The sequence below is a fragment of the Miscanthus floridulus genome, chromosome 18, assembly GCF_019320115.1.
Source record: "Miscanthus floridulus cultivar M001 chromosome 18, ASM1932011v1, whole genome shotgun sequence".
NCBI lineage: Eukaryota > Viridiplantae > Streptophyta > Magnoliopsida > Poales > Poaceae > Miscanthus > Miscanthus floridulus.
Genome location: NC_089597.1, coordinates 50,259,202 through 50,273,634, shown reverse-complemented (window position 1 = coordinate 50,273,634; position 14,433 = coordinate 50,259,202). Strand labels below are relative to the sequence as shown.

At 45.7% G+C, this 14,433-nt stretch overlaps 1 protein-coding gene across 1 annotated transcript; it reads right to left on the bottom strand.

Annotated features, from left to right (window-relative positions):
- Positions 1-2,824: 2,824 nt before the first annotated feature.
- LOC136520056 (potassium channel KOR1-like) lies at positions 2,825-9,490 on the bottom strand. The gene is made up of 11 exons (XM_066513460.1): positions 9,040-9,490; positions 6,111-6,399; positions 5,654-5,993; positions 5,227-5,522; positions 5,010-5,090; positions 4,752-4,850; positions 4,415-4,636; positions 4,146-4,331; positions 3,977-4,052; positions 3,565-3,859; positions 2,825-3,482 (listed from the first exon to the last, which is right to left on the bottom strand). The coding sequence occupies exons 1-11, from the start codon at positions 9,279-9,281 to the stop codon at positions 3,080-3,082; spliced, it is 2,529 nt and encodes an 842-aa protein (XP_066369557.1). The 5' UTR covers positions 9,282-9,490; the 3' UTR covers positions 2,825-3,079.
- Positions 9,491-14,433: the final 4,943 nt, after the last annotated feature.

Below are 14,433 nucleotides of genomic sequence, written 5' to 3'. Positions count from 1 at the left end.
GGAGCCGGATGGTGACACAGAACATGAGAGACAACGATTAGACAGGTTTGGGCCGTCAGCTTGACATAATACCCTACGTCATGTGTCTTTGTAGATTGTATTGCGTGTGATGAGATGAAAATAAGGGGATCCCTACCCGCCTTATATAGCTCGGGGATAGGGTTACAGATCGGTTGTTTCTATCATGATCGGTTTTACAAGATAGAAAGTTACAGATATTATGGGATCTGACATATCCGAGTGGGTCTCCTAGATCACCGAAGATCTTCACGCAGTCTTGTGAGGCACGCCGACCTGTGTCGTGCCTCGCACGGCACAGTCTTGTAGGCCGGGCCTCCACCAGTGGCGTGGTCCATGCACAGTCTTATGGGCTGGACCTCCCCTAGTGGCTCGGCCCATGTACAGCCTTGCTGGTATCGGGGTTTATACCCCCACAGGTGGGGCGCGAAGTGGTGTAGAAGAGGTGGGCGAGGCGCCGGTGTGGAAGAGATGGGGCCAAACCATCCGAGCATCGTGGGCAGCGGAACGGAAGGGAGCGGTCCGAACGCAGGCGCGAGAAGCGGAGCTGATGCGGGAGACACGCAAATCCGAGAGACCAAGATAGAGCAGGCACGGACGTCCGGACGCGCGCAACTATCCGGACATCCGGGCGCTAGTCTTTCAAAAAAAAATCCAAAGACAGGAAAGAATGCTTGTTGATTCAGCTCGGATTGGGGCCTTGCACTGATCAGTTTGTGCTATCGGTTTAGTTCTTTTGTTTTTTAAATCTATAATCTATGACCATATATATACGTAAGATGTTTTGACTATTTATTCCTTTTACTATTTATACAAACGTAGTGTATATCAAAGTAGATAGTACAAGTTTTATGGAAAAACTAAAATATGTCATAATTCGAAATGAAGGAAGTATTGAAGAGCAAAAATTTCTTCCTCCGTTTCTCACTCCATTGTCTGTCACTCCACACTCTTCTTTCATCACTCATTTTGATCCTTCTCACTCCCACGTCTTGGTTCGTCATCTCTAATACTCCCTTCATTGCAAATTGTAACTAGGTCACGCTACTGATTAATAAGATTTTGAGAGACAAGCTAGTTTTATTAATAGAGATGGTCACAGAATTTACATGTCTCGCAAAATACCTTATGATTTTCGGAGGCAATCTTTACAAAGAAACCCCCAAAGTTGCACGTCTCTCAAAATTGATTTATGGGGGTGGTCATTTTATTTACGGAGACACCCAAAAGTTGTCCATCTCTCAAGATCGATTTATGGAGAAGAGGTCCGTCTCTGCAAAAAGAGCTTGTTTTCTGACCGCGGCCGCTCCTCCTTTCCTGTATGCACGATGGGCTACCGGCAGCGCAGTTGCGGAAGAGGCTCTCGACAGTGCGGACTACGACGACAACCTCCATACTGGAGGAGGACTGTGCTAGCTGGCAGCGATGCGGGCAGGTGGATGGTGGTGCCTTGTCGATGGGCTTGGCGGGCCCATCGATGGGCTCAGCGAGCTTGGTGATAGGCTTTTGTTTTATTGTTTTTAAATCTATCACTGGAGGAGGGCACTTGGCCGCCTCTGGAAATACCAATTTATAGTGATGGTAATTCGAACCCCTGCCCGCCTCTGGAAACCTGATTCGATGGTCTAAAAATCGTTTTAGTAGTAGTGGGTACGACTTTTTCCATTCCAAATTGTAATTTCGTCCGGTTTTTTTTAGTACATAACTTTACAATAAAAGTTATGGAACTACAAAAGTCAGTCATAACGAAAAAGTCTATCCTACCGTCCTCTCTATCTCTCACTCCTCTTAAGTTCATCTGACATTCCCCCTTAAAGCGGTCGTGACGCTTAAAAGGGGTGTGAATTAGAAAATTTAAAAACTATTTCTAAACTATGGCCTTTAAAACAATCTAGCCAAAACCTATACAATATAAATAAGCTATTTAGATGGCCCAGGGAAGGATAGCATGTTTAGTTTGTTGCTTCTTTGGCACGAGAGATTGGACTCTCACTCGTCTCTGGCCCGTAGGGCGCAGTCGAGGACGCCGCAAGCCCCCGCCTCCACCCCCGCTAGCTGGTCCTCCTCCTTTTCCCCTCCAACAACTCGTCGGAGGCTGGAGGGAGTGGGATCCATCTCTCTAATAAGTTTTCTAGTAGACTGAGTTTTGTTAGGGTTAGAGTCTCTCCATGTCAAGTCTCTTGGTATTGGGGATTTGTATCCTCCTCCTCCTTTCCAGCGATGGCGAAGAGGTAGGGTGGATTTGGTTTCTCCATGGTGACTCTGATGAAGATAAGGGTGATAACTACGGCGTTAGCAACTTGCTCAGCATGCGACATAGAGAATTAGGTTTCCGGACGGCGATATCAAGGCGGAGATGATGTAGCCGCCAAGGGATAATTTTCTCTGATGTCTTCTCCGTTTTGTTGTGGTTAGATCTAATCATGATGAAGAACTAGTGAGAATAAATCTGCCCCTCAAGGCGATTAATGGTATTGAGTTGGAAGATTCAAATCGGTTTTCCTCATTCTTCGGTGGCAAAAGGAAAAAGTAAGACACAAGAAAGAAGAAGTTTATGCTCAATTTCGCTTACAGGAGTGTTGGCTGTCGTTCGTTGGGCATCTATTTCTAGGCTTTTTTGTCGAGTGTATGCCTATGCGGTTATCCATATGAATCGTCATACAGGTTTAGGATTGAGATTTGGAGCTATAAAGCGTGGGTACAATGTAGATGAAGAACAGTTTCTTGGTATACGTATTCTATTTCAGAGTGCTTGTAATATGATGATGTACTCAACTATAATTTAATATAATTCTTCTTTTGTCTAAAAAAAACAAGGTTGTTACTTCTTCATATTGCATTTTCATTTCACATCTTACATTATTGCCAATTTGTAGTTCTGTACAGTGTCCAACACGGATGATGGACTTGATTCCATTTTCTTCTACTGGACACGTATATATAGCCAAAACAACAACCGGCATGCAGAGAAAGTTCACCCGGCATGCAAGGTTGAAACATGCAATGCCACGCAGGGGATGCTCCGTGAGAAGAAAGGGTGATGTAAAACACCATGCCCAATCTACTGACCATCTTTCTCATCGCCGTCCTCGCCTCCGACCAGGTAGAGCTTCTGGCCGTCATTGACCATATCGACGTCGAGCACCCTCGCCCCGTCCTCGCACAGCAGCCGCAGCCGCGACGCCGGGCCCAGCAAGTCGAGCTTCTCCTGCGACGACGCGACCAGGCTCTCGATGGTGTGCGGGATCCACAGGACCACCCCCTCCATACGCCGCTCCTCGCCTGTGGCCGCCCGCCACGGGTGGTACGGGAACACCAAGCACCGTCGCGGGTGCATCTTGTCCCTGACTTCCTCGCCCCGCTCTGGGAACATGGCGAGCTCCTTGGCCCGCGCCTCCTCCAGCAGCGCCCCCAGTGTGCGGCCGCCGCACTTGCGCGCTTCATCCAGCGGAGTGGTGCCCCATCTGCACACCGACCGCATTGTTTATATATAACGTCAAACTCAGCATTAGTACGAACTTGGCATAGATCAAGCTTTGAGGTTACCTGTCCGTGGCGAACACGCTGGCGCCGGCCTCGACAAGCATCTTGGCGATGAGGTAGAGGCCCTCGGCGGCGGCGATGTGGAGCGGTGTGCGGTGGTCGTAGTCCCTGCAGTTTGGGTCGGCGCCGTAGGCCATGGCGCGCCGGATAAAGTCCGAGTCCCCCTTGGCGACCGCCGTGCACAGGTGGCTGCCGGCGTTCTTGAGGTTCAGCTTGGCACCCTTGGCGAAGAGCAGAGCTGCCACCCGTTCGTGCCCCTGCTTCACTGCCTCCAGCAACGGCGTGTTCCCAAATTGGTCTGGTGAAAAAAAAAAAATGTCAACATGACATGATCAAACTGGTAGGAATAATCCTAGAAACGAAGCTGGAAGACAACAGGGGTGACAATGGCAGTGGATAGTGCGTGGCGGCATACCGGTAAGGTCGATGTCGACGCCTTTGTTGATGAGGAATTGCACGACGTCCTCGTACCCTCTGGAAGCCGCGAGATGCTGCGAGGAAAACGCGGATCACATCACAATCTTGAGCTGATCTCAGTTTACTGCCTGCCGATGACAGATTGACAAGAGGCATTTTGCTGGTACCAGAGGGGAGCGGCCGTCGTAGTCGGTGTTCTTGGGGTCAGCCCCTGCCCGGATCAGGTTTTTCAGCTGGTTCAGGTCGCCGTAGAAGGCGGCGCTATTGACCCGCAGGGTGAGCTCCGCCTCCTGCTTCCCGATGTGGAACGTGATGTCCGATTCCAGCTGCTTCACCCCTCCGCCATACTCGCTCTGCACCCAGCCAGTCACAAATGAACGCATGTACCTCGGAGAATTCAATGTGGAACAGACAAGAGCCGTTTGAGACTATGTACCTCGGAGAGATTGCTCAGGATCCTCCTCCCGTCGACGAAGTAGATCTCCAGGATGTTGGTGAAGGACTGCTTGTCGAGACGCAGAAGCCGGCAGAGCTCACAGACGCGGACCGTGTAGGGCTGCGGGATGTTGCAGAGGATTGAGATCTCGCCGAAGGAGCTCTCTGGCTCCAGCATTAGCAGAGTCTCTTCTTGTCCGTCTTCACCGATGCCAACACCTTCCTGCAGACAGCAAGAACATGTTTCAGTTCAGACAGAGGTATCAATTCACTAAAGCATAAGATTGTTACAGAAACTGAATCGAAGCTTTGACGGTTTTTCATGGGCGTGAACTCACCAGTGCACCGTGGCAGACGAAGTATAACTGATCGACTGCACTTCCTTGCTCCAAAATAACTTCTCCGGGTAGGAAGAACTCCTCTTGCAACCTGATGACCTATACAGCAGAACATGACAGATAAATCTTGGGATTGGGAACAATATCACAACAATTCGAAAGTACTCTGCTGGAGGAGTTCTTCCTACCATATAGTTCATTCAGCAGAGTATATATTAGATCAACATACATAACTGTGATGAAAGAGAGGACACTTACAATCTGTTGAATGAACTCTGCGGAACATCCCTTGAACAGTGGAATGCTTTCGATATATGGCTTATACAGTGTTTGAGAAATCTGCGAGTGCCATACAATTTGTCATCAGTATTCATGTGCTATGTAGTATAGAAGGAAAGTCTTCTGAATTCCGAAGTATGGTATTCAGATCTACTTCACAGAAGGATGGAAACATAAGAAAATTGCAGCTCATCACCTTTGCACGGATAGAAATAGGGATATCCTGAAGGACGGAAGCTTCAGTGTAGCTGCTCTCATACTGCAACCTCAAGTGTCCTTTGATCTGTTCTCTTATTTCCTTTCCAAGTTTATTTCTGTTCATATACCTGATCACTTCTTTCATCTTGTCCCTAAACCGCTCGGTTCTCGAGCCTTTCACGATGAGGGCAGTCATGTTACCGATCAGGTAAGCTCCTAGAATCATGTCAAAGGAAACATAGATCATGATGAATATCATCTCCCTGATGTTGACAGCATGAATGTCACCATAACCTGCAGAGGAAAAAAAGAACATTTAAGTTACTTTAAACAAATAGTTTTGTTAAGATTTTCAGAAACAAATGAAAATGGAGTGGCAAAAGTTATGTGTTGGAAAATTAGGTGACCAATTCTTAGTTTCTTACCAACAGTTGCCATGGTGACAATGGCAAAGTATAATGATGTTGTATAGCGCGTGGTAAGATCGATCTCCCTGAAATGTGAAAACTTGTAGTCCCCCAACTGCAAACTCCCAATCCACGTATATCCCTCCATTGATTCAGGAAGTGTCGTAGCCAGGTAATAGAAGATACAGGCTGCTGTGTGTGTACAGTAGAGTTCCACAACTATGAGCTTCACTATCCTAGTGAAAAGGTAGTTGATACGTATGTCCTTTTCTAAACGCCAGAAGAATTCTGTAATCTTTGTAACCCGTGTCAAGCGAATCCACAGCAGGTATCTTAATTCTTCTTTACTTCCACAAGCCTGTTATGGAATTCATCATGAGAAAATTAATCATAACAAAAAAACGAAAAGTTGATTACAGCATAAACACCAATCCAGAATTTACGAGCTCAAAGTTTTCTTTAGCAAGAGAGTAACCTTGTAGATAAAATCCCATGGGAAGCAACCAAGAAGATCAAAAATGAAGCTTGATTTGCAATACCGGAGGGCAATAGAAGTGGGATTGTAGACGATTCGATACGTGTCTGGGTCACGGTATGCCACAAAAAATTTCACAACAATGTCGATAAGGAATGCAATCTGTCCAGCTATGTCCAGGAAAAAGAGGTTTCTTGGGAGCCCTCTGAAGAAGCCAAATTCTAGGGGCGTGAAGAAGGAACTGTACACCGCCCAAACCAGTATGAACTTGCTCCATAATCGATACCACCTGAAGAAAATCCAAAAGTAATTCACAAGTTCAGTAAACTATCATCCTTGTGAGCATATACACGTTTAGACAGTAATAAAATTTCACTCTAAGATTTGGCTAGAATGGCATGAATTAGCATTAATAACGTTATACAAGGGAAGCCTCAGTGTTCTCCATGAAGCTCAAAGTGAAAACCACAAATTGGCCAATCGATTTAGGTAATTGGCTATATAGTGTTTCAACATTTGTGAGATTTAGGTAAAGCAGGCTCCAAGTTGAAAAAAATATATTTTATTGAAAACAAAAGGAAATGTTCAATTCACTAGCACCACAGCCATATGATTTTATAGCTTAGTAAGGTATGGTGTTGAGAGACAGCATCTATCACCACACATGATGCTTGCTAGTTAGGTCAAAAGAAGTAGGTAGATCAAATTGGTTCCAGGTGAGTTCATACACACATCCCATTCTTATGAGCACATGCACATGTCTGACGTGATCGAAGTGGCTGTGAGTGGGATCCTTTTGTTCTGCACCCATCTAATGATCCTGCTGGCAATAAACTATCACAAAAAGGACCATTTAAAATGATATAAATCTGGGTGACGCTATACGGATGATGCGGAGCACCTCATCTTCTTTCATAATCACTAGGAAAGGGCGAAATAAGGAGCCAAAGAAGTAAGAACACTTCTTTTACCATGCAAATAATTTTAATCCGACGCCTAACACTAACAGCTGGTTGCACAGAAAATTACATTTTGATATTAATGGAGTGTTGTCAGTTGTGTAAGTCATTGACGTGCAGGACATTAGTGACATACTAAATATTAAAAGGAATTCTAACAAGTATTGATCTAATTAGTAAGTAGCCTCAGTAAAGAAAAAATGAATTCACCAAATCCACAAACAATTGGCCTCATATTCATAACTTGTCATGCTGATGGTGGTCAAACTCCAAAATATGCAAACTATCACTATCTCAGATTTGATTATGTGAGATCACCACTAATCAAAACTACGGAAGTCCCAATCAACACGAACAGTTTAGCTGTCAAGGAGATCATTACATGACCTTACAGTGGCAACCTATGCATCAAGATAGCTATTCCAGATGCTTCAGCAAAGGATAAACTACCGGCTTCTCGGTAAGAGTCCAAAACAGCTCCGGGCATCCTGGTGAATTCTTTAGGCCCGTTCAAACCCATCCGTCCAAATCAGCCAAGTAACCAAATCAAACTCGGAGTGCTTAACGTCTTCAGTTGTCGTACACCTGGTTGGCCTTCATGGGGAAGGATGTTTTTATAAGCTATAGCTTAGTTGTCCTATTGTGATAAGCATGCAGATGAACGTTTTATATACTAGAGTTATATATAAATAATGGTTGACCTTTGCTGGTAACATCTAAGCACACATGCAAACCGATGTTGATAGCCCACCAGGGATATTAAGCTCATGTTTATTGTATTCACTATTCAGAAATTAAGAAGATCCTGTGTTCCTCTCAGTATGAGCTCATTACGCCATGATAAATAAAAAAAAGAATGTCACGTTGGGAGAGGCTTTAAATACAGTTTTGATGTTGCCTGATGACAAAAAGATCCCATCATATACAAGCATGAAAGGTAGCAAAGCAATCTCTGGGAAACTTTGAATGCTTCATACAGCTTGCTCTTTAACTGAGGGGGGTTTTTTTTTCCATACTGAAAGCGACTTTTTTTTTCAGATCAATCTTTTGAGAGATTAATAACTCATTTTTAGCGTTCAGTTTTTTTCTTCTCGTCTATTTGCATGCTTTTTCTCTCTATTGCCCAACACATATTTTGTTCTGTGTGCTCATTCTGCTAGCAGAAATGCGAAATCAAGTGGTGGCCAGGATTTTTTAAACCTCAAGTTGTCATGTTAGTATTAACCAATTCTAATTCTAATTATGCAGAATCTAGCAAGCATTTTTTCTTGTGCTATGAGGAACCTAGAAAGCATATTTGCTGACCCAATCGATTTGAGAAACAATACAGGGGCTTATTCAGTTATTTGGCTATATCTAGTGACTCTGTCACAAAACTCTGCATTCAGAAACGAGAAGGAAAAATTTTGTGCAGAAATAGCTAGCAGCGTGATTGAATTAAAGCAAGGCTAATATTTGTGTGGGCGTCAAAGCCTACCCCGTGACCGCGGTGGCTGTCCAACTACAACCTAGTAGTAGCTTGCGTAGCTGGCGAGCTCATCATCAACTAGCGAGAAATTTGCGTCTGGGATGCTGATGCACACTAGTGATCCACAACATCAACCGACGCGACGCGTCAAATCGATCAAACCAAAAGCTTCATCAAATATAAAAAGAAAGAGTAATTTTCGGGAGATTCACATTCACCGCTGGGGCATTCGTGGTTGGTAATTATCCGCCGACACATAGTATATGCAGAGGATGAAGTTTTTATTTATAAAAAATATAATATTGGGTTTTTGTGGTCGTGGTCGATCAATTCTGGCGATTCGCGGGAGCCATCCAATCGGAGGACGCCGACCGATCTAGCGCGCCGCGTCGCCGCCGTCAGCTTCCAAAAGCAGCAACAGCCAGCGCGCGCGCGAAACCGGAAGCGGAAGCTTCGAAAGCAAATTAACGAGATCGCGGGGACAGGAGAGTTGATCACGTACTTGTTGTCGGGGTGGATGACGAGGTCGTGGAAGAAGCCGGCGAGCGGGCGGCGCCTGCTGCGGCGGCGGGGGCGGAAGCGGCCGAGGCGGAGGTCGGAGCCGAAGAGCGCGAGGCGACTGCCGCGGGAGGAGGCGATGTGGTCGCGCACCTCCTCCACTTCGTACTCCGCCTCCTCCTCCGGCTCCGTCTCCGTGCCGCCCTCCGCCTCCCTCCGCTTCGACCCCAGCGGCCCCCTCCCCATTATCGCAGTCGCAGCTTAATTACCAACGGCTTTCTGCTGCCGCGATAGGACGGAATCCCGAGCGAGCGCGCGGGACAGTGGCGGCGGCAGGCAGGCGATGGTGGCGGTGGGGGCCACGGTCGGCCGGCTGCGAGCGTGCGTGCGGTGTGCGTTTGAACTTGGAGGGAGACGGGGAGGCGGGGCTGTCATTTATAGGCGCGCGCGCGGAGAGGCTGAGCTCACGGAAGGGTGGGGGTGGGGCAGAGCTGAGCAGAGGTGGGAGGGCCGGAGGGGAAGCCGTGAAAGGGTTTAGGGCTGGTTTGGCAGGGCTCCTCTCCGGCTCCGGCTCCGGCTCCTCCAGAGGAGTCCTGCCAAACGTTTTCTTGGAGGAGCCGTTTTTCAGTAAAAAACAGAGGAGCCCATCGGGAGGAGCCGTGCCAAACAAGCCTTAACCGCGGCGAGGAAGCCAACAAGGGAAAAGGGGATAGATCCTAGATGCGTCGTCCTCCGATGATGGGCGGCTGTGGGATGGACGGCACGGCAGCCGGCAGGGCCAGGGGACTCCTAGCCCAGGGGCTGGGGGTGCCGGGAGAGCGAAGGGCCGAGAGCAAAACCAGAGGGGTTTGTATCATGGGAGATGTATTTATTTATTAATTTTTTTGTATAATTAGCGTAATGTATGTGTTGTATGAGCTTTAATCTACGTTGGATAAGGATAACCATGGATATTGCTCCTACATTTTTTTAAAAAAAAGGAAAAAGAAAAATTGGATCCTCTCGTAACCCTTTCCAATGCAATTAATCGTGGTGTTATAATCAAGATTACCATACCACTATGGTATCATTAAATTGACGTGGAAACCAATTTCTACATTGTTGTATCATTTTCGCTATTTGCTAGACCACTTATTACAATAATTAATTATCTTAATTATGTTTGTGTCTATGAATGTGAAAAAATTAAACATAATTTACTAGCTAGTCTTGGATTGGATAATATCGAACCCAAGCTAGATCACCATGATGTTATAGCCATCTTCTTTTACTTATTTAATTAATTGATATGTCGCAAAAAGATCATACATGGCTCTCATATTTTAATATGTATATACTCACTTCATTTCAAATTTAAACATGTTTTGATTTTTCTCGATATGTTTTTAACTATATTTTTAGACAGTGTATATTTAAGTGCATAGCAAAAACCTATATATATCTAAAAAAAAGCCAAAGCGTTTAATAATTCAGGATGGAGGGAGTATGATACAATGCAAGTTGATTAGTCTTAGAGTTCAAATGAACCCCTCATGGACTGCAATTTCTTTAATTGCACCTTCTCACAAACCATAGGCTCAAATGAGGAACTTAAGACCACAATTCGTGTTAAGAAAACATATATAACACATATCTCAACCTTCATACATACATGTTAAGACCACGCTAAATGAGGACGCTAGACTAACCGCTTGAAGGGATGTTGCCAATCTTTTTATGAAACCGTGGAGAGCCATGAGGAGGCTTCTACAAGAGCCATTGCTAATTCAAGCACTTAGTGCCCAGAGTTGCTTGTGACATCTCACCAATTTAGATTTGACATGGTTGTCCATAATGTAAATTGATGTGAGATTGTGGGGGTTTTAGTGACATCATGGTTATTGTGGGTGGGTTAGACCAAAATACGAGGCGCTACTGCAGATTGACCTATCACTAATGCCTCTATCACCGCCAGTATCATTAAAACGTTAGTGATGCTTATCACCAACAGTTCTTAATACGAACCATTGGTGATGAGAGTATCACCGCTGGTTCATAAGAACGTCGTGGTTGATAACTATCACCGCAGCTTCGTCTTACCAACCGGCGGTGATAGTCCATCATCACAGCCAGTTTGCACCACCAACCGGCGGTGATGATGTGCTTCTCATCACTGCCACCTCGCCATATGAACCGGCGATGAAGACGTTTTTCACCGCCAGCTTATTGTAAGATATGGCGGTGATAACCATGCTGCAGCACAATAAAATTCATATTTTTTTCAAATAAAGTTGAATGAAAACAAACTTTATATCAAAGTTGTAGATCTCAACGGGATCTACGACTTTGTAGTTGATGACTTTTTCATTTGAAACCATTTGCGGTTCCAGAATTCTTCTTGAAGCGCTCAAATTTGGAAATTCAATTTTTTCGAATTATACAAATAACCTTAGATGGAAAAATGACCAAAACCAAAGTTGTAGATCTTGATGAGATCTACAACTTTGTAGTTGACAATTATTTTATTAGAAATTATTTATAGTCTCAAATTTGTATATGAAGATTTAAAATTTTAAAAAACCAAAATTTTCAAACAACCTCGAATGGAAAATTGATCAAAAGCAAATTTGTAGATCTTGATGAGAACAACAACTTTGTAGCTGATGAGTTTTTCATTTGAAATCATTTGAGGTCCCAAAAGTTTTGCTGAAGTTTTGACGTTTTGAAATTCAAATTTGTCAAACGACCTGGGATGGCAAAATAACCATAATCAAAGTTGTAGATCTTGATTAGAACAATAAATTTATAGTTTATGCCTTTTTTCATTTGAAGTCGTTTAGGGTCCTAAATATTCATTTTAAATCCTGAAAAGTGAATACTAGGGGAATAGATATGCTATATAGACACAAATGACTTAGGGATAGAGTGGTTAGAGTAGCAAAGGACAAAAGTCTAAGGTTTGAATCCCACCACCATCGCGTACCATGAAAAATAGTGTGGAGCTGGAGCTGGTGGGAGGGCCTTCCGAGGATTGAAACAAAATATTTTTGCTATTTTTTGGCCCGTTTTTGGAAATTTTAAAAATTCAAATCACCGCCGGCTGGTAATACGAACTAACTATGATAAACTATTATCACCACCGGTTGTAAACCGTCTGTGATGAGAATATCATCACCACCAACAGCTTACTGCCAAGACCGAAAAACGTTTGTGATAGGCTTTACGAACCGCTTGTGATAAGTCTAAATGTAGTAGTGAAGCTTCTAGAGTCTATACGACTATCTCTGGGTTAACCCTTTTACGTGAAGAGAGGACAAAAGCATTTATAGGCGCGCAGAGAGGCTTAGCTCACCGAAGGGTGGGGCAGAGCTGAGCAGAGGTGTGGGAGGGGAAGCTGTGAAAGGGTTTAAACTGCGGCGAGGAAGCCAGCAAGGGAAAAGGGAATAGATGTGTCATTGTCCTCCGATGGCGAGGAAGCCAGCAAGGGAAAAGGGGATAGATGTGTCGGCATCCTCCGATGATGGGCAGCTATGGGATGGACGACACGGCAGGGGTAGGGGACTCCTAGCCCTGGGGCTGGGGTGCCGGGAGAGCGAAGCGACGAGAAAGCAAAACCAGAGGGGTTTGTATCATGGAGATGTATTTATTTATTTATTTTGTTTAATTAACCTGCTTTAATCTATGTTGGATAACCATGGATGTTTCTGCTAACATTTTTCTTAAAAAGTGAAAAAATGCATCCTCTCGTAAACCCTTTCCAATGGATTGTATCATGGCGTTACAATCAAGATTACCATACCACTATGGTATCTTATATTAAATTGACATGTAGAAAGCAATTTCTACAGTGTTGTATCATTTTCCTTATTTGCTAGACCACTTAAAATAATTAATTGCCCTCGGTTTGTGTCTATGAATGTGAAAAAAATTAAATAAAATTTACAAGCTAGTCTTGGATATGGATAATATCGAGGCCAAGCTATATCACCATGTTGTTATAGCTTTTTTTCTCTTAATTATATTTAATTAATGTAACACCCTAAAATTTGAATTCTTTTTAAAATAGTAAATTTGATTGAAAAATGCAATTATATGTGCATTTCAAATTTAGGAAATAATATTTCTTTTATGAAATTAAAAGAAAATACAAGAATAGAAACATGTTGATGCATTCATGCTATTGCGTATTTATTTCTGTGACGGGTGGTTTTGTTCAAATGCTAAAAGACCTTAAAAACCTTTTGAAAATGAGTTTGAAAATTTTATTTATAAAAAGAAAAAGGAAAAAAAATGAACATCTTCCCTCTCTCTCTCTCATTTCGGTCTGCTGGCCCAGCTCCCCGACGGCCCGCTCCCCTCTCTTCCTTCCACTCCTCCCATTCTCCTTCCTGGGCCGGCCCAGTTCAGGCGGAACCGTTGCCCCCGCGCCAGCCCAGCACCGCGCCCTTTCCCCGCGCGTCAGTCGCTGCCTAAGCGGGCCCGCTTGTCAGCTCTTTCCCCCACCTCCTCCCGCACGCCCCGCCCAGTCAGGCAACTGCCGCTGCGCAACCGCCGCCCCGCGCCCGCTCCTCGCGACGTGGGCGCGTCGCCCCGCTCCACGGCCTCGTTAAAAGGGAGCCGAGACCCTCCGCGCACCCCTGCTGCCTTTTCCCCGCTCTCCTTTCGCACTTGCTCGGGCCGAAGAAGCCGCAACAACCGCCGCAGCACTCGCCGGATCCACCGTGCGCGAGCAGCCGTTCCCGTCGCCTCGCCGTCGCGTCTGGCCTCAGCCGAGCTTTGCCGTGATGTAACGAACCACTTGCCACCTTTGTCTTCTTGTTTTTCGCCTTCAATCGCTAACTCTTGGTCGTCGGTCTTCACAGAACGCCGCCGTCCGCTGCTCACCGTGGTCCGCCATCCTCGCTTCATCACCGCCTCCGATTTTCGCTCGTGGTGAGCTCGCCGTGGTCCCCTCTCTCTCCCCGACCCTTTTTATTAGCATTTGGTGGCTTCAAGCACCGTAGCCGCGAGCTCCGAAGACCTTGGCCGCCGGCCATGGCGGCCACCGCGCTACCCGCCATTCCCTGGCCGTGTTTTGTCCTGGGGTGGACTCGCCATCCTCCCCGCATCATCCTCCTGGCTTCGGTTGGGCACACCGTGGCCCGTAGGGCCTTAACCGACCACGACGGAGAGCTCCTCGCCGCCGGCAATGGAGAGTCGCCGCGGCAGCCCCTGTTCCCCGTCTGCGCCCTTTTCTCTCTCCCTCCCATCTGTTCTAGGCCGTCCGTTCCTTGATCGACGGCCCACGTCGGCTGATACCCCTTCGGGGGTAAAATTGCTAAAGAGCCCTCCTGTTTTCGCGTAATAGAACCCACCGTCCTTAGCGCATTCCCCCTATTACGCATTCTTGTTTTGAAAGCGTAAAGTTCATCGGCTTAAG